At 39.7% G+C, this 25,332-nt stretch overlaps 1 protein-coding gene across 1 annotated transcript in view; it reads left to right on the top strand.

The window, feature by feature from the left end:
* STK32B (serine/threonine kinase 32B) overlaps positions 1-10,846 on the top strand; it is a 140,816-nt gene extending 129,970 nt beyond the window's left edge. Inside the window, exon 12 of the mRNA XM_010003139.1 lies at positions 10,708-10,846. Coding sequence (XP_010001441.1) covers positions 10,708-10,846 — 139 coding nt within the window. The remainder of the gene's footprint in view (positions 1-10,707) is intronic.
* The last annotated feature ends 14,486 nt before the right edge of the window (positions 10,847-25,332 follow it).

The raw sequence follows: 25,332 nt of genomic DNA on the forward strand, positions 1-25,332 counted from the left end.
TGTAGGGAAGTTTAGTGATTAACTAAAGACTGTGAATTACACCATGTGATCCCTACCAACTAGGTCTCCTTTGGCACTTGTCCACGCTCCAGTGAATGAAAGAGCTGCAGGGTTAAGTAGACTTCTTGTGGATCTCAGTTTTGGACTCTGATGGATAAATCTTGCATGAGGAATAGGTGGAGAGGGATGAGACAGCAGAGAGGACAGTGCAGGCTGTGACTGCTTCCTGGAAACTCATAGGCTCTGATACCTGGAAGCTGCTAGAATAGGAGAAAGGTAGAGCTGAACCAACCTCCTCCCAGATGCTTATTGCAATCTGACAATGTTTATTAATCAGGTCTCAATAATCAGGCAGGGCAAGTCTGTAGTTTCACATACCCTAATTCTTAACTTCTTGGCTGTATGGCTCCCATGAAGCTGCAGCTTCAATTAGAGATGCCACATTAAGGAAATCAATGCTGCCATGCAAATAGGTTGTCACAGCTAATATTTTCCTCACGTCTGGACAAGGATCCTCTTAGCACTAGGGGAGAGGCATGAGAAGAAAAGAGAAGAAATGAGGTGGATTTAAATGGCCACATTTTGGTGATGGCTGGCTGGCCCACAGGCACCAGGTTACTATTTATCTTTAAATTCTCGGTCTATTAGCAAAATTATGCTTGTTGCCATGATTTGCTGCCTGTTAACATGTCTCTTAATTACACCTCCTCTATAAAATCATCCAGCCCCGAGGTCCAGGGCCTCAGTGGAGATGATACTGGTTGAGAATATGTTTCCAGTGAAGCAGGTCGAACTCCAGATGCGAACAAAGGATTGTCCTTCTACCCTTAGATTTCATTTGGACTTGACACGAAGGATCACTTTATCTTGAAACTTTCACCAGAAGAATTAAGGAAGGGAGTGCTTCACAGCAGCCCCTGGAAACTCCCTGCTGACAGCTTTTCAAAAGAGTAAGCCTGCATCCTTCAGGATATACACCCAATACAGGCTAAGAAATTAGTGCCTTCCTTGAAAATTAGTTTTGGCCCACATACTGATGATAAATATCCGTATTCATGGGCCAGTGCCAGTAGTTTTTACACTGCATTCTGACTAACTAGAAAGGAAATTTGCTCCCTGTGGTCCCACAAAGTCTAATAACCACTACATTATTAGGAAATTTCATAGCTGCTTTCCTGTTGTATTTATATGTGCCTCTACAGACATACCTAAACTAGAAAAACTAGCTCACATTTTACAGTGTGGATGAACAAGACAGTTACTGTTTAGGATGCACCTGGTCTTGGACAGGCAATAACCCACTTCTAAGGGACACTTATTTTTCTAGTCTGAACATGGCTTTAATGATGGTGTTAATTTGTTTTGGTTTAATTTTCTTAAATGGTTGCTTGTTATTTGTTGTTTTCATTTATTTACTTGATCTCTTCACTCTTATTTTGCTTTATCAATTCCCAAAGTAAAGCTGAGATAGCAAGACCTTGCAGGTCTACATGCTACAGCTTTCAGTATCATTTGTCACTTGACTTCTACATACTAGTATTTCACATGTCACTGACAGTGTATGTGCACTTGAACCCATTATGTTTGATTATAAACTGCTGGTTGATAGGAAATTATATTCACAGGCATTTAGTGAGTGCAATTACTCAGTAGAAACTATCAACCTGAATCAATAACCCATGTTGTAAGCATATTAAAAAAAACCCCATGGATTTTTGGAAAGGGTGGGAGTAAATGGCATGAGTGTCAATGATACAAGAAGGTGTAATAAAGCATAACTTCTAGTTTGTGCCCCAGTAATGTAATTTTAAATGGAGCTAAAATGGAGTTATTTGAATGATTACATGATAGTCTACTGAGCTATCAAAACACATACATCATGTATTAGGAAATCAGACCTGAGATGGTGACTCTGTTGAAGCAGTCAGTACCAAGAGTACATGTTTGGGTTCAAAGGCAGACTGAGTTAAATATTGATTAGACACAGAGTGACTCCTACCCCAAAGGGCGTACACAAGATTTTCAAAATTATCAGAAATAAATGGGAATTAGATGCCAAAGTACTTTTAAAGATATAGCCCAAGTTATGCAGAAAAGCCATTGCTGGCAGACTCAGAGCCTATAGTCACATCTGCATGGATGGACAGGCAGCTGTGCCCCTGTACTCCTCAGTGCCTTCAGAACCCAGCTCTTGGCAGAGTTCATCGGCGCGTGTTGTGTTGGGACTATTCGCTTTCTGCCCGCCTGAACAGCGTAGGTTTAAATTAGATCTAATCCAGAAGCAAATTGACTCTGCTAGGCAGTGAAGTGTGTGGTGAACTTATACAGCTACCAGACAGGAAGGGACCTAAATCTATAGTTCAGAGAGAAAAAGTATCTGTTTTTCTAGTGATGCAACAAGACTGTATTCCTTTGAATTAACAAATGTTAAAATTGTGTATTTAGTTTAAGTCTCTTCAGTAGTCAGCAAGGAGAGACTTGTATCTCCCAAGGTTGATTTGTGACACATATATTGGATAACTTATACTGGATCTAATTATTCTGTTAGTGCCTCTGTCCTGGAGAGAGAGCCTGAGCTAATCTTTCCATCATCAGCTGGCATCAGATCCATCCCACAGTTGTGGTCCCAGTTTGTTTCTGCAAAACTGAACACCTGGCTGCCAGTGCCACAGACACAGGTCATTTGTGCTCTGCTGTAGCATCTGCTGGTTCTCTGAGTGTCAGGTAACCCAGGACATCTCATATGGCACCAAACATGACCTGTGTGGCAAATGTATTTGAGACACACATACACATGTGGGCGGGCCAAGAACAAGCAAGTTTTAAATATGAATATCATCAAGGAAGAATTAAAGACTCGTGACGTCCACTCTTGCTAGTGACTTCATGAGGTTACTACTTGGACCCAGGTCTCCCAAAATGCACACCTGCTGTTACACAAACACAGCAGCATTGTGTTCCATTTAAAGCCACTTGATAAATGTTGTTTCTCTACACAAACCCTAGAGCAGGGGGAAATGATCTGACAATACAGACTCTAATTTTGGCTTTGGAGTTGTGTGACTCAGCTCTGATGTTGCTGGGAGATGAGTGTTAAGCCTGCTCCTGTCGTTCCTAACAACTGCCCTGGTCTGCCCCAAGCCTTCTTTGGCACTGAGCAAGATTTTTGCCTGCCTTGTTTACTTGAAAATGCTTAAGAAATTCATACATATTTCAGTGATTTCTGTTTCCATGAAAAAACTACTGAGATCACTTTGTGTACAAGCTAAAAAGAAGAGCCAGCTGTTTAACTCTCCCATGGTTACTGCTCCTTTGATAGGTACAAAGAGGGTTTTTTAATTAAAAAAAGAAAAAAGAAGAAAAAAGGCTATATGCAATTGTCTTTGGAGATAGTTTTAATTAGTTATATAATTAGTTTAATTAATTAATCTTCACAGCTGACAGGCTTTTTCTTCTTTTTTCATATTCTGCATTTTCCACCTTCATTGTGGAAGATCAACTCATCAGCTTATTTTTGTTAACTTTTTAAAAAAGAATGTAAATACAGAATTTTTCACTCTTTTCTGATATATTTGGTGGCTATTTTGTCTTGAAAAGTAAAAATACTCTTCCCAAATACACTTATTCAGTTAAAAATAACCAGATTAGGATGCTTAGCTCATTTTTTTCACTTTTTTATTTTATCTTTTTACTAAAAAAATGTAGTTGGGTGAAAACCTGGCAGATAAGAACAGGTAAGCAGAATAATGGGAATATAAGAGAAGATTAACACTAATTTATGATTGTAAAATTCTGCCAGCCTCTTCAATTTTTTGCATAAATAGAACACAGCAGGAACCAATTTGTAAGAGAAACCTTTAAAAATGCAGGCAGAAAAAAAAGAATCATATTCATTTCTTACTCCCCACAGTGGCAGAGATATGAATACAGGCTGGGGGAAGACATGTTAGAGAGCAGCCCTGTGGTTAAAGAACTGGGGGTTCTAGTGGATCAAAAGCTGTGCAATTGCAGCCCAGAAGGCCAACTGCATCCTGGGTTGCATCAAAAGAAGTGTGGCCAGCAGATCGAGAGAGGTGATTCTTCCTCTCTACTCCGCCCTGGTGAGACCTCACCTAGAACACTGCATCCAGCTCTGGAGCCCCCAACACAAGAAGGATGTGGACCTGTTGGAGCATGTCCAGAGGCAGGCAACAAAAGCAATCAGAGGTCTGGAGCACTTCACTGATGAAGACAGACTGAGAGAGTTGGGGTTGTTAAGCCTGAAGAACAGAAGAGTCTGGGGAGACCTTATAGCAACCTTCCAACACCTGAAAGAGACCTGTATATAAGGCTGGAGAAGACCTGTTCATAAGTGCATGTAACAATAGGACAAGGGGTAACAGTTTTAAGCTAGAGAAGGCTAGATTTAAGTTGGACATTAGGAAAAAGTTCTTTAAACTGAGAGTGGTGGGTCACTGGAAATGGTTGTCTAGAGAGGTGGTGAAGGCACGGAAACATACGGCTTCTCATGATGGTTATGCAGATATGTAAAGTCCAAACTACCCAGGAGCTTTCTGTTTATACTTTCTATCACACTCCAGGCTACCAATACCCAGATGATGCCGGACTTTGTGGTAACAGTGTGAAACCTTTTGAGTCTTCACAGTCCAAATCCTTCTGTGATTTTTCAGATCAAGTTTCTCTGCATAAACCACTCAAAAATGTGAGGAACACAGGGATATAGTCTGTATTTATTTCACAAGGAAGAAATAAGCAAGTCTTATTGTCACAGTTAGACTTGAAGGTCCCATGAAGTCTTTCTTTTTACACCTTTTGACTGCAAATAGAGGCTCTAGAGTGCCACAAATGTACCAAAATATTTAAGCCAAAAGTTTCATCTTTTGTGTGTAACCAAGTGGGGAATCCAGTTCTGATGAGGGATCCCACCAGCTACTAACCATCTCCATGTCTTTAGAAAGCAAATTCTGGGCTATTTGATGCATAGTTATCATCAAGGCAGATTAGTTGTCATCCGGGAAAGGCAGAGTTGAGGGTGGCAGAATCAAAGCACCACCACAAGCACCTAAAGGAAGAAGTTGTGTTGACCACCTCTAATTCATTCACCCAGGCATTTTTCATTTGTGTTTGTGTACAAACTTTGATGTAACATTGCTTAATTGAATAAAACCTAAAATTAAAAACTAATAGTGGATAATAGCAGTAGGCACAAAACTCACACCTTGCCAAGATAACTAACTCCAGCCTTGGCTTCCTACCACTAGTCACTGTCTTGGCTAGATGTGCTGGATATTTCCAGCTCTGCATGTCCCTAAGAGATTCTGCTACAACAAGGTTCTTGCTCTCAGAGTCCACGTTTACGGCATTTTAACACTCTGTAAACATTATTTTCAGTTTGGCTACAATATTTACAACAGCATATCCAGCTATTTTAGATATATGGCATAACTTCCACTTCTCTATTTTCTGTGACCAGGACATAACAATGCCTATGTTTGTCAATTTCTGGCTTCTTCTAACTCCTTAAAAAAATGTTCTTTGCTAGATCTTTTCTATTGAGAATTAAAAGCTTTTAGTGCAGTATTTTGAGAGAATGCTATCTTTCAGAGTCCATCTTTAACAACAGATAGTCTAAAAATCTGGTATTTGACATAAGGTTCTTCACTGTTTTTCTGAAATCCCCATAGTAAAACTTCTGTGTCTGTGCTCCAGTAGATAAACAACACTGACATGCACAGAAACATGTAGCTAAATAGTTCCCTTCTGAGCAGTCATTCACCATGATAGAACCGTTATTTTTTTCTCCTGATTCAGACATGTTCATAATTAGTCTTCTAGGAAGACCACCTGGACAAGACTTCAGCATTGCTTAATTGTAAACTGCTAAATCATAGAACTGAGGTGCTTTTCTAACTGTTTAGCAAGCTGTCCCCCAGGACTCATGAATCTGAAACACTAGCATAGATGTGACCCATATGTTCTTGCCTCTGACCCCCTTCCTTGTGAAGAACACTTGGGATAAATGTTCCACAGACATATTTACTCCTCAGGGCTTCTCTGTCCCTTAATAAAACTTTTTCCCTACAAGAAAACTACAATTTCTAAAGTTTGTCTTGCTATACCCACCTTTTCCCCAAAACAAAAGCAAAAACATATTTTCTGCAGGAAAGTGTTTGTAATATCAATAAACCAAGGTAAAATCTTAAAACTAGAAATGGGAAAGTAAATTTACTGCCCACTCAGATCATTTTCTTTCCTTCACACCCAGGACTCTGGGTTTGCAGCACTGGCAAACTCACTTGCAAATTTTCTGTAATAAAAAATGTCTTGTGGGACCTGGTACATGTGGAAGTCAATGAAGAGTGGTAGTTCTGCCTGGCTTGAATTCTCTTTTTGCCAGTAGAAGTTCTGTCTCAGTGTTTGCCAAGTGTATGTCCACTGCTTGAAACCTGAATTTTCTGAGGCTTCAGTTTCACACTGACATCCTGGCAAGACCCATTGGTGAGACACCAGCTACACAAGGGTGTTACTTGTCTGGTCAAAACAGACAGACAAGAGTGACAGGCAGGGTAACAGCCTCCATACAGCTCTCAAACAGAGTACCTACCTTTTTTAAACCTGATGTCACTGCTCTATATTGGAATAGGACGTTTTGGACCAAAATTTTTTCCCTGTCCTTTGAATGTTATTCTACTGACCAATATCTGATTCAAGATCCAGCACTGGAGATAAATACTGTTGAAATTCTACTGTAATATCTGAGTATCAAGATCATAATAGAGTTAAATCCTTTCCATAGCTCACACAGACACTTTGTACCAGAAATACTGGTGAAGCCCAAGACTTGACTGTTCAGTTACTCTTCTTGATGCATTCCTGTAGCGGTTAGTACAGCCTTTCTTCCTTGTTCCTGAAGAGGAGGTTCAACACTCAGTGTCACACACTATCAGTTTTGCATGGATCAATGAAAGGAAAACTCAGTTTATTTCTTTGTTTGTTCAGCAGAACCATTCTTAATTCCCAGCATAACAGCCTCTAAGACTGCTTATGTACCTGTACAGGATTACAATGGAATAAATGCAATAGGCACTGTTCAAATTAATTATCCTTTTTTTCCCTGCAGGTTCTTTTTTTTCTATATAACTATCCACTAGAACCACTTGTTCACATTTTCATCTGCAGCTGGCCCTTGGTGTGTGTTCTCAGTCAATAGCATTCAGCAAAGGAACAGCTACCTGGTTCAGATCCACAACTAGGTCCCCATCAAGCCATTTATTCTCCTTGGGCCTTTATCAAGTTATCAAAGCCTGTAGCTGCATCAGCTTAAAGGCAAGATAAGTTCTTCAGTGGAAAGTAGTTTCCTACAAATGATTTATTGCACTAGTGCCATTTTTAAACAGAATGGCCCAGATTATATTTATTTTGCTATGAGTACAGGAATCATGTCAAGGTACATGTATTTTTTAAAAAGCTGAGAACATCTGATGGAAAAGTGCTCCAGGTTTGTCACCAAGGAATCAAGAATGCATGAATAAGAGATAAATGTCACTTATGCAATAGACCAATATTTTTACTGAAGAGACTGCTTGTTGACACACAGTTGCTGTGGTGAGATTTGCTTAGGTCTTGGCCTGAGCCTCTTTGCAGTTTGGAGCTAGACTGAAATACAAACCAATTGCTCTGTTTGGTTGGGTTTTTTGTTTGGTTTGGGTTTTTTTGCTGAAATTGCAGTGATCTGGGAGGAGGCCTAGTCTCTTACCAAAACTGAAATGTTGACAATCATGTTGAATCTGCAGCTTTTAATCTTTTCATTGAACTTATCCAAATAAGCAGCCTAAAGACAAACTTTCAGTATTTTTATTTTTTCCTCTAGTGAACAAAGCTGAGCTATAAGCCCTTCTCAAATGGTCCCCAAGTTTGTTACTGAGTTTCATTAGATGCTTGTGATTTCACTCTGGCCTGATACAGTTGTAACAGTATTTTTCATTCAGTATTACATTACTCATGCCAGCTTTTAACCAGTGTATTCTCTTTTGTAATTTTATGTATTCAATGATGCATATATGCATAATTACTTATGCAGTATAATTACATTTTTTTTATTATCTATGTCACTGTCTTTTCTCAATCATCAAAGACACCAGATTCTAATTCCTCCTTTCATTGAGGCCTGTGAGGCACAAGCAGCACCTAGAGGCACAAAGCTCTCAGCTTCCATCCTTCTCGGCAGCAGCTGCCTCAACATCTGATGTGCAGCTACAAAAAAATTCCTGCTCATTGCATCTTCTGCCTAATCAAGAGCTGACATGCCCTGTCACTAGTTTGTCCAGAAAAATCTCCTGTGCCATGTATTTCACAAGAACACAAGGTTTTATCAGTCCAGACATGGCTTCAATGTTCTTTTATGTTTCTGTTTCCTAGCCACAACTTATCCAGCTCAGATTTATGACTAGCTTCAAACCACATGATGTTTGTGGACAAATATAATTCCCCCTCACCTTCACACCCCTATATTGTCTCTGCTTGTCAAGAGAGAAGTTGAGGCACAGAAGAGGGCTGTAATTTTCTGAAAGGGTGACTGACATAGAAGTAGAATCAGCTGTTTTGTAGACCAAGAACCAGCAGCTCCTGATTCTTAGTCTGATTTCCCAGCTCCAGGAGACACTTGTGAATGTTAGCATGCCCATTATAGCCTCCTATAGTGAAGTCTTTAATGTAATTTTAGTCACTGAATAAAGTGATTCATAAATTCTTAAACATTTAAATAACAGGTAAAGTTTTACAACATCATCAGGTTAACAACCTATTGTTTCTTCTGACAGTATTTCTTTGGCACTTCCAAACCCCCATAATCTAATTGTGGTTCAAGAATAGATCTGGGAAATAAGGACAGGATAAAAGAAAATAAATGGAAATCAGCAATAGAAACCACCTCTGCAGAGAGAGAGAAGTTTGAGGCTGGTCCATGGCATCTTTTGAACTCAGCATGGGCTTCTTTTCTCTCCTTTCACACTGTCCTCCTTAGATGCTGCCTTTGTGCTAGTTTGTGTGGTTAGAAAAAGAAAAATAATTGGTGCTTTCCTGTATTATGTGTTATTGAAAGACTTTGTATTTCCCCTTTAATTTTAACAGAACAGTTAGAACAGCCTTCTCTTTCTGCATTTTAGGCCTCAAGTAAATATTAAACAGATGCAGGGAGAAAACACCTGTATGTCTTAGATCAACACGTTTGTTCCTCAGATGTCTGTAGAGCCAAAATTTGTCTTACTCCACTATTTAGCAGTTTGCAGAGCTTTGCAAGCTACAGTCTGCAACATTATTTCCCAAGCACTGTAGCTTCTTCTGTTGATGCATACAAATACCTTGACCTCATAAGGGCCAGTAGCTCAGACCCTAAGTTGGTTCAAGACTTTGATTCAATACTTCTGATGGTAGTCCCCTGGATCTCTTTTGAAGCCCTTATTAAAAATAATAATAAAAAATAAATAAAATGCCATCACATTTTCTGTCTTCTATTCCTTGGTGCCAAGACAGTTTCTACTGTAAGTTACATACTCCATTCAGCTGTGCTGAAACTATATATTTCAATTTTCTTAGAGCCCTTGGGTGAAAATTCACCGTGTTCACCATTTTTCAACATACATTTGAACAACTGGTTCTAAAGCTGTTTAACTGGAGATGATGGACAAATTTCTCATAAAGAATGTCCCTAAGCTCATTTGTTGTGAATGTTACTGAAGATAACTCATTGGCTTTTCAGCTAGGGACTCATGTTTCTTGTGCTTTCCTCTAGTATCTCAATCCTCCATTGGCCTGTAGCCATACTGGAAGCCATCCTATTTCTGGTGCACTTGGAAAAATTGTTATTAGAGTAAATTCCTACAAACCAGCTGAGGTTCACATTAAAAAAAAAAAAAAAAAGAAAGAAAGAAAGGTCTCTACCTGCCATCTTCCCTATAAATATTTACACCCTTCTTGAAAGGCTGCGTTGTATCTGTGTTTGAAGGAAAACATTAAATACCACATTAATCACATTTCAATCACAGAAGTTTATACCAGGGTTGGACAGAAATGATGAGGGTCTTGATGACAAAATGATTGGTGGGGACTGTGTGGGTGCTGTTAGGGCTGCTGTTGTTCTCTAGAAAATTATGTCAAAAGAAGATGACTTTGCAGTCTTTAAGCAATGTAAGATTGTATTGTTTTTCCTTGAAACCACCTAGGAGGCTTTGACAAGATTTGAAGTAATAACAAGAGAAAAACTGAATATATTTTAATCTCATGTCTTTTTCTCATATATTAGGGGAGTTTACTGATAACTTTGTAGGGCAGCAGAGGGGAGCAGCTGCTTACTGCCATTTTGTGCCAACAACTCTCATCAGTCTTGAACTACCCAGAGGTTTTGTCAAGTTACAGTTTGAGCAGAGATGCTAAAGCCAGAGAAAGGACTCTCCTCTGCTGGTTATTTATCATAGGATTTAATGGGAGCAGGATTTTACCATGACACAACCACACATATTTAGGAGCAGGTAATCATCACTGTTTAGAAGATAAATAAATGGCAATTTGGGGAGTTAATAGAGATTGAAGGGTGCAGAGACCTATGCTATACCCAAGTGTACATGCCTATCCACAGGGCAGACAAGGGCTGTCATTCTGGTACAGTTATCTGCAGATGGTAGCTATATCAATGTTTTTACCCTTTGACAGATTAAGAAGGCAGCAGGATCAAAGTGGACAGACTTCCAGCATGGAGAGCAGAGCATCCCTTCAGAGCCATGAGAAACTCCAGGATGGACGTAACAACAACTTGTTGGGCCACGGCTGCACTAGAGGCTGCAGCAGCTAGTGAGCCATGGCCCTCGCTCCACTCTGGCAGGGCCAGGACAGGTCCTCTCTGCATATGCCTTCATCCCCCCACCTTGGTTCCTGGGACATCTGACTTCTCCAAAAGCAGGATCCCCAGCCAAGGACAAACCCACAGAGTGCACCGACTGAGACTTTCCACGTATGACCCTGTTCTTCTTTCGACTCTGCCACTGGAAAAATTACCATCAGCAACATAATACAGTTTTATAAGTGTGACTTTCCTTTTCAAAATCCTGGAAGAAAACTTGAAACCATTTATTAGGCAGCCTCTTAAAGATTGCCATGTTTTTGGCCACTTGCAAGAAACAAAGTTATATTCGGGCCAGCTTTAACTCAAAGGCTTTACATTACCCTCTCTGTTAATTAAAATGGTCCAGTCTGGAATTTTGTGAAACTGCTGGACACAGCCGTTTCTGAGCAACTGCTGTTGAGTTTATAACAGATGTATATGATGTAAATACGTGAATGTAGTGTCAAAAAGGCCAAAATCGTTAATTTCGTTTAAATACATGAAGCCTATTGGAAAGGCTGCAGCTTGAATGTATTGACATTGTTCTTTAGCTTCATGTGTTCTGCTTTGTAGTACAAGATGTGACCCTGGCGAAGTCAAAGTTTTGGTAGTGACTTTAGTGGATGAAGGATCAAACTCGTTAGTAGTTCATTATAACCATGACAAAGACAAACCTTTTTATAAGCTGACTGAGCCAGAGTTTAAAAGCAGCTTAATAAGGAGAGCGAAAATCATCACAAATTTGCTCAAATCCATAGTTAGGTGTTACAAAAAATGTGAAGTTACATGTGTCTCTGTTTTCATGAAACTATTCTGGATGATAATGATCTTAAATAGAAAGAAACAGACTTTATTCAAAACATTGCTGACATGAAAGCCTTTTTTATTTTTATTTTTTTAACAGCACCCACAGTTCCAGACATTTATGGTGTTTTGCAACTTGTACATCTACATTTTGATAATAAATGCGTGTTTGTTCTGTCCTATTGTGCTTTTATTTTAAATGTTACTACCCATAACCAAATTTAATTTGAGCTTTTTAAAAAAATAAGTTAAGCTTTTGGAAGTTAATAACATTTTATTTGTAATAATCTGTTTTTACTGTATTTTTTCCATTATATCTTTTACAAAATGAAGTTCTTTGTGATTGAAACTGTTTTAAAATTTAGTTTCACACTATATGTAATTTTCATCACAACTTTTTCATAAAATACAGATTTTTATGGCTTCATGGAATTATTTGGTATTCCTATCAACAGCAGAGCAGTTTATAAATATACTAAGGTAAAGTTTTTACATCTGTCATGAGCATGGTGTTGGTCAAATTGCTTAATTTGGCACAGAGTGAAAAAGTCATAGGATCAAGCAAAGGAGCAGAATTTCTTTGCTCCTCCAACTGTCCTTCATGAGAGGACAGATTTACAGATTCCATTGCCCAGAATAAACTATTTCATAACAGCCTCTTCTTATAATGGGCTTTGTTTTGTGGTTTGTGTTTGGTTCAGTTTGGTTATTTGCTAGGTATTGTTTTCACTTGGCAAGGACCAAGGCAAATAACATTTTGCATAATCTCTGGAAACGCATATTGTTCTTTTCCAACCAAAATGTATTATAATCTTGAATCTTGATCTGGGTCTTCATCCTGGAAAGAAATGAAAGTTTTTATTTAATTGAGCAATCCTACAGAGTATTAATGGTACTGCTCATAAGTACATGTTTGCAGGACCCATGATGTATGTGGTAATACAGATTAGAGTCATGGAGTTTTTGGAAGTGGGGCCAGTAATTTATCAAGATTTTCAATGTAAAATTTTCCACTTGGAAAAACATTTTGGAAAAAAAAAAAGCCAATTGCACATTTGCAGTTGTGTTGAGCAATAAGTTAGTGTGTGTGATCTTGCAAAACACCAACCTTAATTCAGGCTGGGAAGGTGCTTTTGAAGTTAAAGTCTCAACCCTACAGTTTGGTTCATATTTTACCACTCAAATCAGATTATCTTTGCATAATTTAAAACTAGAAGATATGCTCCAGGAGAGCACATAATGCCATCCACCCAGCCTTGGACTTACTGACCACAGGAGCAGGTGACAGCAGGTCTGAAATGAAGCTTCCCCAAATGTGCCTTGTGTGGATGTCAGGTCTGTGTTGCAGACTGCTCTGCTTTGTAGAGCCCCTCCTGTTGGGCTGCACTGCCTGCTGATGCACACACAGCCACTTAGAAGCCTGCATTTCTAGAGTGAAAAGTTTGTAGAATGGAAGATCCACAGCCGTTAGAGTGTAAGACATTTATTAGTGGATGTATTAAAAATTAGGGGAGTTTCCTGAAGACAGCATTTAATTAGCAGCAAGAGTCTACCAAACATTTGCAGACTGACCTCACTAGCTTCTGGGTGCCTGTGTCAACTCTCTGCTAAGCTGTTTTTGAGAGAATTCTGGTTCTTCAGTAGATGGCCTCTGCTTAAATATGTTTGCACAGAGTATTGTGCATGAATGCAAGTTCACTCAGACACTTTAATTCCATGCTTGTTGTCACATGAACATTTATCAAGCAACCCTACTGCTTGCAAAAGAAAAGAAAACATGCCACCAATCAGCTTTACCCAGAGTCCATGGCTCTTCACTGACTGCAGGTTAAACCTTATGCTGCATAAAAATTATATTTGTCTACTTATTACACAGGTCAGAGAACTCCTTCAGCTATACTGCAGAGACCCCATATACCATCAGTTCATCTTTCCTTTCAACCAACTTAGCTGCAAGGGACTGGCATGTTATGGTGGGCTGAAAATGGTGCAGAAGAAGAAAAAAGATGAGAAGTCATTCTGAATAGAATATGCCTTGTAAGGATAGAACAAGTACTACAAGAGTAGTCACACAGTTTGGGAATAAGTGTGAGAAATGCTTGGCTGGGACTGGCCTCCTCCAGTTTGAGACAAGAAAAATGTACACATCTGCAACTGAGTTACACAGACCCAGGCTCAAAAGTAAAGAGGGGAAAAAAAAAAAAAAAAAAGGAAGGATGCTTTTTAGATGTGGTTCACTTGCTCTATCTTAATTGCCTTTCTTAGCAGATGGTTCTCCCTGTAGCTCTACCTCCATCGAGTATAATGTCAGTGTACACAGCTCAGATGGACATGTACATGTGCACTGACATTTAGTCAGATCAATCTTGTTTGTGATGGCACAGACAATTTGTGGAGATGCATTCTCATCCTTATGAGAAAAATGATCACTTCAACAGAAGTAAGAGCTGCTTACACAGTTTTAATTCTTATATGTGAAAGCAGTATCAGAGGGCTGAGAAGTTACACAAAAACAGACTCTTGCAGTGAATGCTGCCTTGATTTCCATCAGAAATGAAAACAGGGAAGGCAACCTAAATAAGACAGAAGTTTTTTACAAAATACTCAGTGAGATGAAGAGGTAAAACAAAATGGGGGCAGTCATAAAACCTAAAGAGACTCCTTGGGACTAATTTATTCTATAAGGTTTTATTGCCTTGCAAAAGCAGCCAGTGAGCTTCACTCCCAAAGTCTCATCTGGTTTCTTCAAGTAATTTCAAGAATAAAATATTTTGTCTCATTTTTGTTCCAGAGAAGAGGGAAGTTAAGTCTAACACAGCTGTGAAACCAGTTTGCTGCTACATTTTATTGCAATGCCACTTGCTCTCTGGTGTTACAGGTCTGATCACACAAGCCCATTCCCATAGCATCACTCATGTTAAACTGCCAGATTTACCTTCTGTTCAGTTTGCTTCTTCTACATTGTATATTAAATAATGACACCATACTGTAAATGTTTAATTACCAACTATCATAAAATATAAATGGAACCTTTAATCTGTAGTCTTGAGAAAAATTATTAAAGAAATATTTGCAGCAGTTCTTCCTGTAGTTTTGGGGGGATGTGAGGGTTAATTACAGACCATGACACACTAATCAGAATGACATCAAAGTACGTAACAGAGGAAATACTGGGCACCAATCCACCCATTCCATTCATTTAGATGTTTCCTGATCACAGAAATATGTGTGCACAATTTCAAATTGAACCTAATTATTGGTGTATTGGGATGTCCTGAGGAGCTGTGGATGGCTGAAAAAGACTCAAGGCATTTTTTGGTTTTCCAGTTGGGTAACTATGCCAACACTTCTGCTATGAAAAAAGTGTTTGCCAACATTGTAGAAACTTAGAGGTTTTGGATAGGTACAGCTACAACTTTGGTGGGAGACAGAAAGCAAATAGACATTCAAAGTGCATTTAACCTTCACTGTTGAGCACCTGCCTCAAGAAGAGATCTGGAACAAACTGCTGTCCTGGGAATAAGCCCCATTGTATCTTTATCTGGCCTAGACTTCATCCATGGACAGGTTCATCTATGCAGGCTCCAAATAAGTGATCAAGGGCAAGAACAAGAACAAGATGCCAAATGCTTGCAGTGCAGGGCTGCTCAGACTCTGACTTCTGGTACACCAAGAGGAACACCTTCTAGCAGCTGCTGGAGCCAAAGTCATCAGCTCTGAGAGAAAAAAAGGAATTATTTTTTTCCTGCACAGCAGTTGTGGTTCAGTCCCTCAGCACATGCTGCCAACAGGCCGTGTGGTAAATTTTGAATGAGGAATAACATAAAGCTTTCATAGATCCTTCTGGTGTCTTGCAAAATCCTCCATGAGAGACTGGTCTGTTTCTTAAAGAAGGGCTTTGCAGTTCTCCTGGAGAGCATAATAGTAGCTGAATAACTGATTTTGTATGCGTATTTAATCATCTTAGCTTCCAGCAGAGTAGTTACTTCTTTTTATCTACATTTTAATGATTGGATCAACTACTCTCTGGCCAGCAGACACAAATGTTTTGATATTTTTAGCATTCACTTAGCAATGCAAATTAGATTGCTGTAATTGTGTTTGTGAGAAAACACAGTACAATCAAGACCTTAATAATGACTGATACTAGCTATGCACTAGACACCAATGAACTTGGGTCAGAGTCACAGACTCCCTTTTTCTGTAATTTTTAATTAGGAAGGAGGAATTTATTGAATAAATTAGCATATGGTTTTCCAAATTGTCAAACTATCCTCACGAGTCCTCCCAGAGACTCAAAGTCATAATGTAGGACAAAAAGCCTTGTTGTTTGATGTTTGGGGTTTTCTTTAAGTCCACTATAAACAACAAAAAAAGCATAACAGAACCCATTAAGTAAAATTCAACTGAGAAAAATCTTAAAATACAAGTCCCTCTAAAATGTATGCTCATGAATGCAGAATTATGCAAAAGCAATGTCCTTTGAATCAAATTACCTGAATATATTTAGTCATAGACACTTTAATGTGCAAAAATGCATTGGAACTAGCATTCTGGATAATTTTTTGCACCTTACATTTTCACTGTTTTGATGTGTGCTTTATTACAACCCTGGAATTTTCCCACAATTATTATTTTGTGCTTGAAAAAGTCCTCTTGGAGGAGTACTATACAATTTAATTAGCAGTTATAACTTTTCTATACAATTCTATAGCGAGGATAATATTCTCCAGTCAATGTGCTAAGATATCGAGGCAATTTTTGTGCGGTTAATTAGTAATGAGAGAATGCTTTGTCTTGCTCTCTGTTCTGAGAAACACTATATCCGCACATGAAGGTAAGTCAGACACTACAGCAAGGAAGTTACAGTTTGAACTAGCTTTATAAGATACAAGTTGAAGTCAGAGATGAACTGGAGAAAGGGTTCAGAGAAGCAGGTAACAGAGAAATCAGCTTATTTGATGTAATGAGCAACCACATAATGCAGATTTATGGATTTTTTTCTGTATTAAATTATATGCAACATCTCCTCTCAACACCCATCACATGCTGAGGGCTATAACACATCAAAACACCCAAGCCTAAGTGCTAGAACCTTCTCAGGAGGCAGTTAGTTATTTTCTGATCAGATTACACCAACAAATCCTGCCCTTCCCATGTTCTGTCAGGAGCATACACTGCACTGGGGTGTGCAGTGCAAACACCCATGTGCAAACACTGAAGCACTGAAATGGATTCCTACTGAGCACCATCTGAGTGACATAGATCAGTCACTGTCCCCCTGAAGTTCTATCAAACACCACCCACAGACACACATCCCCACCTCATTCTCTTACAAATGGACCCACCACAAAAAAGACCCAGTTTTCCACCTACACTGTTGCAAACTCCAGCAATTAAAAGTCTTGGAAATGCTTAGAACTTGCTGAAAACCCACTAAGTCCACTGGCTGGAGTAATTTTGGAGGGTTTTCTTGTAGCCAGCTTTCCTCTTACCGTAGCACTGAGCTTAGTTGTACATTCTTCAGAGAAGCAGACATTAATATTGGGTAGCTAATAAAAAAGAAAGAGCACTAAATAGAGGAAGACAACCAGCAAAGCAACATGCATTTAAAAGAGATTTCTGAAATGTTTTTTTCCATCTTATAGGCACAGCTATTTGAATAAGGAATGCACTTTTTTTGCAAATGAGAGACATAATCACTCAATCAAGGAAGACAAATGCCCCTAAATGTACATAACTGATAGTGTGCTCTCATTATTATAGCAGGAACTTTTATTACCTCCTTCTCATTATTTTTATCAAGACAGAAGTCTCTGCTAAAGTTTATGGTAGTGACATTGAAACCTACAGGTCAAACTATGCAAACTATGTTTTAAAAAATAATATCATTTCATAATATCGGTCTTACGTTTTAAAATTTCATTCAACTTTTTTTTTTTTCTGTATTGAAGATGCACAAGACCACACAATTTGCCTTTTCTGGATCCCTCATAGCTTCATATTGTCCTCACTTGTATTTGTCTCCTCTTTAAATACACAAACATTCCCCTGGCAACACAGCACAACACCCTCCTGTCGTGGGGTTTTCAATCTTTCCACACAAATTAAGCACTCTGTGTCTCTAAGACATCATGCTGACCCTCTCTGGAAAAACTTCTTTATGAACTGCACTGATTGTTAACAATTGCCCCACTAGGACTGTAAGTTATTCATATGAGGCTGCATTACCATTTTTAAGATTCATGAACTTGCTAGTAGTAGTATTTCATATGACTATGTTTCATGCTACTCTAGGGTCTTGGGAAGATGGAAATGTATTTAGATTAGGCTGGAGAGAAGAGTGTGCTTCTAAGAGGCGGAAAAAATACTCTGTCCCAGTATTTGGAATCTGATTATGTTTTGTGGTTAAATCCTGTGTCTTCCTGAAGAAGAGTGCTTTCCTCGACACAACAAGGCAAGATTAGGCATAAAATAAACACTTAAACACATTTGTGTTGGTCCAGTCATATCTTATTTTTTACCTGTGTGTACCATATAGGGAAAGGTTTTTTGCAACAAACTTGCACTGGATGGGCTTTCTCTCACGTTATCATGAGCTATTATGGACAGATCTATTTCTGTCTCTTTCCAACACCATTTTCTGATGCTTTTTGAACTTTCCTTCTGCATCTCTCCATTTTTGCCTATTTTTAATTACTTGTGTGTTGAAGCCCCTCTTCCTTTCCGAAGAATTGCAGCTTAACTCTGAACTGAGCACCTCTGCTTCCCACCAAGACTCGTCTTCAAGTAAAATCCACATTTTTTATTAGATTGAGTGACAGTAATTCTTTATACTTCAAGGAAAGTTCTTCTTGTGCCATAATGGATGCCTTTTCTTCCATGAAGATATGTAATCCCTTCTTTGGAAGTCCTTCCTGGACCCAGGCTTAGATATTCCTTCTGGATCTTTCAGATCCAGACTTATGAGGTAACCCTAATATGGGGCTTGAGTGGTAAAATATTCAAGTACTAAAAATTCAGATGTCTGAACAACAGAGCCCAGGGAAATCCAGAACCATGTGCTTAGAGCTTACTTTTACTTCACAGCGACAGCCCAGAGTACTTCATAGCGGGACCTCACTGACACCCCAGGGACCCAAGTAGCTGTGTCAGACATACAGAGCTCACCATTGAAATGTCCTAAGCACTGAGGTATGTCTAAAAGTCCTACCTCTCCTGAGGCAATGGGGCTTCCATCTAGCTCAGATTTCTGGCTATTCTAAAGATGCTGTACTCCTAGACAAGCAATGCCTGTCGCAGTTTACACAGAGAAAAATAATCCATTTCTAAACTGGAGTTTGAAACTTTCCACAGCTCAGACAGCTTAAAATATGGCTTTCTAGGAGAGTGGGCAGATAGTAGATAGAAATGTCTCCTTTTTTTTTCCCAGTCTCTGAAGAATTCAAGATTAACATGACCATTTTACACATCTTCAACACAGGGTGGGGGTAAGCTGTGAAAGAAAAGAAGATACCATTCTACATATGACTGTAAAGAAAAGCACAATGCATACAGTACACTTAAAATGAAAAAACAAACAAACACATGCTGTTGAAGTTCCACATCTATGTTATTTGCTCTTAAAAATCAGCTATAGGAACAAAAAGTTATCACTTTAATCAGTATTCATATGAATGTGTTCAAAATGTAATAGAGAATCCTAAGAGACTGGAATGTTTCTCAGTTCCATCTTTTTAAAATGAGAGTTAATTCCATTTCGGTATTCGCTTTGGTGTATTTCAGACATTTTTTTTTCCACATTTACTCCAACAAATCTTAATATCTGTATGTTTTCAGTTTTATCTTTCACTATATTGTTTCTCAGATGACAATATTTGTTCAGGAAAGTCCACCATTTTATGAAAGCACACTTAAAAATATCTATCTCCTGGCTTTATGACGTGCAGGAAATTAGGCTTGCTTTTGAATTTCCATTGTTCAAAACACAGCTACATTGAATGATCCCTTTTGTTGCACAAAGAATTTGGAATAGTGTGTGGGGTGAGAGGGAATATTTTTTTAAACATAAAATGCAGTTGGCAAGAGCTCCTCATTAACACTCATGCAGAACTTGTGTTTTCCACAGGGACAGAAGTGTGTACCACAGTGAAAGATTTGGCACATAAGGTTAAGAAAATTCATTCTCTTTTCTGGAAAAAAAAAAAAAAAGGCAAGTGAACCCCATTCAGCCAGCTTGTAAGGCAGTCCATCAACAACAAAATGCAACAGAAAGAGAGGAATGTGCAGTGGCCTCAGAGTATGGAGCACTATGTCCCTTGTTCTTTTATCAAGAAAATATGTCACCTGAAAAGGTCTCTTCAACTTAAAAGATGCAAGAGAAGCTACCTAGTGCTATTATAGATCCATTTCCATCGAAAGATCAAAGCAGTAACACAAAAGCAAGTGTCAGCCAAAGTATTTTCTTCTGCTTTCAAGGTAAATGGTAAAAGCTGCTGAACAGAAATCTATCAAAATGTTTTCTGCTGACATGTCAATGGCAATTACCATGACTGATATTAGCCTTGTTAAATAGCCATCAGTGTCTGCTAGAAAAGTGCAGAACTGGTCTTGTTCAACATATTCATCAATGACATGGACAAGGGGACAGAGTGTATCCTCAGCAAGTTCACTGATGATACCAAACTGGGAGGGGTGGATGACACTCCAGAGGGCTGTGCTGCCATCCAGCATGACCTGGACAGGCTGGAGAGCTGGGCAGAGAAGAATCTAATGAGGTTCAACAAGGGCAAGTGTGGGGTCCTGCACCTGGGGAGGAAGAATGCCAGGTACCAGTATAGGTTAGGGGTGGACCTGCTGGAAAGCAGTTCTGAGGAGAAGGATCTGGGGGTCCTGGTAGACAGTAAATTATCCATGAGCCAGTAATGTGCCCTTGCTGCCAAGAAGGCCAGTGGGCTCCTGAGGCGCATAAAGAAGACTGTGGCCAGTAGGTAAAGAGAGGTCATCCTCCTGGTGAGGCCCCATCTGGAACACTGCATCCAGTTCTGGGCCCCCCAGTTCAAGAGAGACAGGGAACTACTGGAGAGAGTCCAGCAGATGGCAACAAAGACAATTGAGGAATGGGAGCATCTCCCTTAGGAAGAAAGCTGAGAGAGCTGGGACTCACCTGGAGAAGAGAAGGCTGAGGGGACACCTTATTAAGGCCTGTAAGTATCTAAATGGTGAGTGTAAGGAGGATGGACCCAGACTCTGTTCTGTAGTTCTGTAGCGACAGAATAAGTGGCAATGGGCACAAGCTGGAACACAGGAAGTTCCACTGAAATATGAAGAAAAACTTTAAAGTGAAGGTGCCAGAACACTGGAACAAGCTGCCCAGGGGATTGTGGAGTCTTCTTCTTTGGAGATATTCGAAACCCACCTGGATGCAGTCCAGACTAATGTGTTCTAGGCAATCCTGCTTTAGCAGGGGAATTGGACTAGATGATCTCTAAAGGTCCCTTCCAACTCTGATGATTCCATGATTCCATGAACCAAGTCCCTCCCCACAACCCATCTAAGTGAAGGTTAGCCAATAATTTAAAAGTCAAGTCTTCTTCTGACTGCTAGATATGAACAGATGTGTAGACAAACATCATTTATACTCTAAGTAGGTCTTGGTCCCTTGTCTCACACTTCGCACTTTCTGTAGTATATTTCTTTATCTAATTTTAACCACTCAGTGATTAATATTCTATCCAAGTCTGGTGTATGACTCATGTTGATTTATGCTAAAGAGAATTTTAGCTTTTTCCTTCACTCCTTTCTGAGAATGAAGATAGAGGGCTATAATTTGCTTTACTCATCTTTAAAGAAGCTGCCTTCATCTCAATTACCTTTCCCACCTGCTGTCCCCACTGCACAGCTGCAAGCTGATGCAAAGAAATTATCACAACCCAAAGTTTGGGCTATGCAAAGACAGCACCTGACACAACAAACACCCATGGCACCTGAACACAATCTCAAGTTCATGGTGTCTAACAAATCTGGTAAAATCAAAGCCAAGTGCTCTAAAGCCCCAGCCACAAGCAGCTCTTGGAATCCCAGTTTATGCTATTCCTGTGACAGATTTTGTATTAAGTCAGGTTACTTCCAGTAGTTTGGGCAGAAGTGTTACGGGTCACAGAGTGTCTGGTCCTTCCTGTGATAACATGACACATTACTGTGTTGCATCAAATTCAGTAAAATAGGAAGAAACCTAAACCCCAAATGGTGTAAGATGTCAAAACCTTCTTGGGTACGTGGTTCACGCAGTGCTGCTCCATTGCATTTATCAACCAAGAGAGCTGGATGGGTACCTGTGGATGAGAAGAAGAAAAGGTGGTGGTGGTGAGGCTGAAGACTTGAAAATGCCTGGGTAAAAAAAGGTGAGACTGATAACAGAAAAGTAAAACCAAATAAAAGTGTTACAGTCTGAGATTATATGAGGAGACTGGGCTGGAGATGAGGGTCAGGACACAGCCAAGAGATAAGCAAGATGAGGAGTCTGGAGCTGCTGGCAGAACTTGGGCAGGGAGGGTCAGCACAGATGAAGGAGCTCAGGATGACTAAGTGAGGGAGAGGAGAAGCACAGGGAGCAAGGTCAGGGATAGATATGGGAGGAAGGTGTGTCTCACAGGGCAGGACATAGCAAGATCATGAGGAGTGGATGGGAGAGTTACTGTCCAGTAGGATGTATTCTCTACAGAGATCTGGGCAAAAGAGCTGACATTTCCAGGCTTGCTGAGCAAACAGTATGAGTGTGAATGAGGTACCATATGATCAGACCTCACCAGCTCCCAAGAAGACATTTTTCCAAATTCATCATTTGGGCACCAGAAAGTGCGTTTGTTCACTTTGAAACAACCAAAGAGCTCTCACAGCAGGGGCTTTTGGTGCCTCCAAAACCAGACGGCAGGAAAGCTGACACTTGTGGGCTGCCAGGACTAAGGGAGGTGGGGAACAGGCTGGCAGGAAAAGCTCCTCTCAGCATTTCATGGAAAATGAGATATTCTCTTGGAACTTGTGGATTTTTCTGAATCTTCATTAGCTCACAGAACATTCTCTCTTGAAAAATTTCTACCAGTTCAAAACACAAAGGGAATCCTGGTTTTCTGGCTTCTTGACAGAGAGATTGATTTACACACAAAAATACGATTAAGACATGATTATGAAAAAACAGGGAAAAATTAGAGGATGCCATAAAAAGGCAGATTGACACAAGAGCCCACAATAAACAGATTGAAAGCCCAAAAGCAATTTAGCACACTCAGTGGATAACTTGGGGTTTTCTTTTTATAAAAAAATCAGTATTTTTCAGAAAGGTTTTCTTTTTTTCTACAGGGGACTGTTTAATGGCCAGCAATTATGGTCAGTGTTTCTATCATCCCAGTAATGAGAAAAGCAGATTTATAGTAACAAGGCTTTTGGAACATCAGTAGGGTTTAGATAGAAGCAGGATGTGGTAAAGTCCCTTTCCACTGTCAGCATCCTCTTTTCTCATTTCCTCATCTGTGGTAGGGCTTCAGCAAGAGTCCAATCAAATGCATCCATAGAGAAAATTTTCCTGTGTCTATGGTTAATGCCTTTCCCTTTAATCCTGGATTAGTCTGCTCTCAAGCAGAGCAGAGTATTTCTCATCACTTTGTGTGAGTTCCTTCATCATTAGGTTCTGAAAGGGAAGAACCACCTTCACCTTAGAAGAAATGTTTTAAAAGGAAAGGTCTCTGCGTAGTAGAAAGACCTGATCTCACCTACTTGCTGTCCAGGGCTACAGAATGTGAATGAGAAAAATATGTCCCTGGGATCCTGAAGCAATCAGAGCCTGCACGAAGTCTGTTGAAGCACTCATTGCTGAGGTTACTCATTGTGAGAGGATTGCTTCAGAAATCTCATGGGTACGCATTAGTTTTGTAGACAAAAAACAGACAAGAAATGAAGCTTGCTCATCTCTGATTCCACTTTCTGTGAAGACTAGATGTTCCCTGTTTTTTGGGTTTTTTATTTGTTTAAGATCATGTATTATTTCAATAGTCAGCATCTGGTCTCAAAAAACCCAACAGAAACCATTTACAAAAGCCAGCAATTCCCACACTGCAAATGCCACGGGACTTTGGTACTCTGCAGCAGAAAAACATTCCAGCTCATTAAAATATACTGATGGGAAAGGGAGACCACAGGCAAGAACAGTCCTGAGTCCCTCCCTAGGCAGATGTAAAATCAAAACCACACTTGCAAAATCCCATAAACATACTGCGCAATAAGGTAGGACAGTCTTGTGTCTTGGGAAAACAAACAGTTGATACACAGCAATTTGGAACAATTTTCCTGTGAGCAATCAGCAGCCACTTAACCATATGGTTGGGCTGCTGCTGTGCCTCCTGCTCAGGGAATAGCAGCTGCTCAGGCAACTCAGAGAAGGGACCAGGCACCCAGCTTTGGTCTAACGGGAAATGAGCCCTGTGCTGGCTGATGTTATCAGGCCCTAAAAACAGGAGTGTGAGATTTGTGTGTCTCATGCTTTTAATCAATGTCTGGATTCATCTGGAAGGGAAGTAGAAATATTTTTTCTCATCTTTGTGATGATTTCATGAGGTTTATTGACAAAGTATCGATAATCTTTTAAGAATATCCATGTTAAACACAGAATCACAGAATTGTTACAGATGGAAAGAACCTCTAGAGATTATTTAGTCCAACTGCCCTGCTAAAGCAGGATTGCCTAGAGCACAACTTTCTGCAGCCTTATATTTTATTTAAGTATTCATCACCTGTCTTTCTCTGATTTGATTCCTTTTTCTGAAGAGTTATTGCATCTTTTCATCTTGCTTTATTATACACTTTTATCAAAGCTGAGACATTCACACAGAAAGCAATCCACAACGAGAACAGATTCCTGGGCAATGCCAATGCCCCAGTGGGCACTTTAGGTCGAAGTGTATGACCAGATAATTTTAATGTCTCATTTAGGATTCTGACTTAGACTTCTAGAGCTAGCATTGAAGATCCTTGTTTCTGAAAAAAAGTTGGTAGCTCATAACAAGAGCCCCATCTGCAAACACACAAGCACGTCTAACAACATGCAGCAGATTTTGCATATAAATGTTTAGAGATAAACAACAGGGAAAAGCTGAGCGGGAATAAAACCCAAAGCTATCACCCATAGCTACAGAAATCTATTCTTTGTACACACAACAGCACTGTATGAAACATGATGTGCAGAGTGCCCCCATTTTACCTCTTCTTTCAGTATGGTAGTTAGAACTCTCTCTCCTGAAGCAGGCAAATGTGTGCACATGAGCCTAAGGGAAGTGTTGAACTTACTGAGTGAATGTTATTTAGTGAAAGGTAAGATGTGTTTTCTCTTCAGGCCACAGTTTGAAATAAATGTGAGACACCTCTTCATAAAGAAATTACAATGTAGGGTCTGAGTCCCTTCTCCTCTCCCTCAATCACTCATGCTAGTCCTCACCAGCATGCTGGCTGGGCTGGAAGAGCCTCCTTCCCCAGACACTAATCCCTCATGGTGCCCAGGGAATTGAGGGGAATATCTCTGCAAAGCCAGTCATATGGATCTGACTGCTGATGTTTTATACTGAAGTTACACTGTCACTGCAAGCCAATATAACTTAACTGTG

Source organism: Chaetura pelagica, unplaced genomic scaffold (genome assembly GCF_000747805.2).
Source record: "Chaetura pelagica isolate M959 unplaced genomic scaffold, ChaPel_1.0 scaffold147, whole genome shotgun sequence".
Classification (NCBI taxonomy): Eukaryota; Metazoa; Chordata; class Aves; order Apodiformes; family Apodidae; genus Chaetura; species Chaetura pelagica.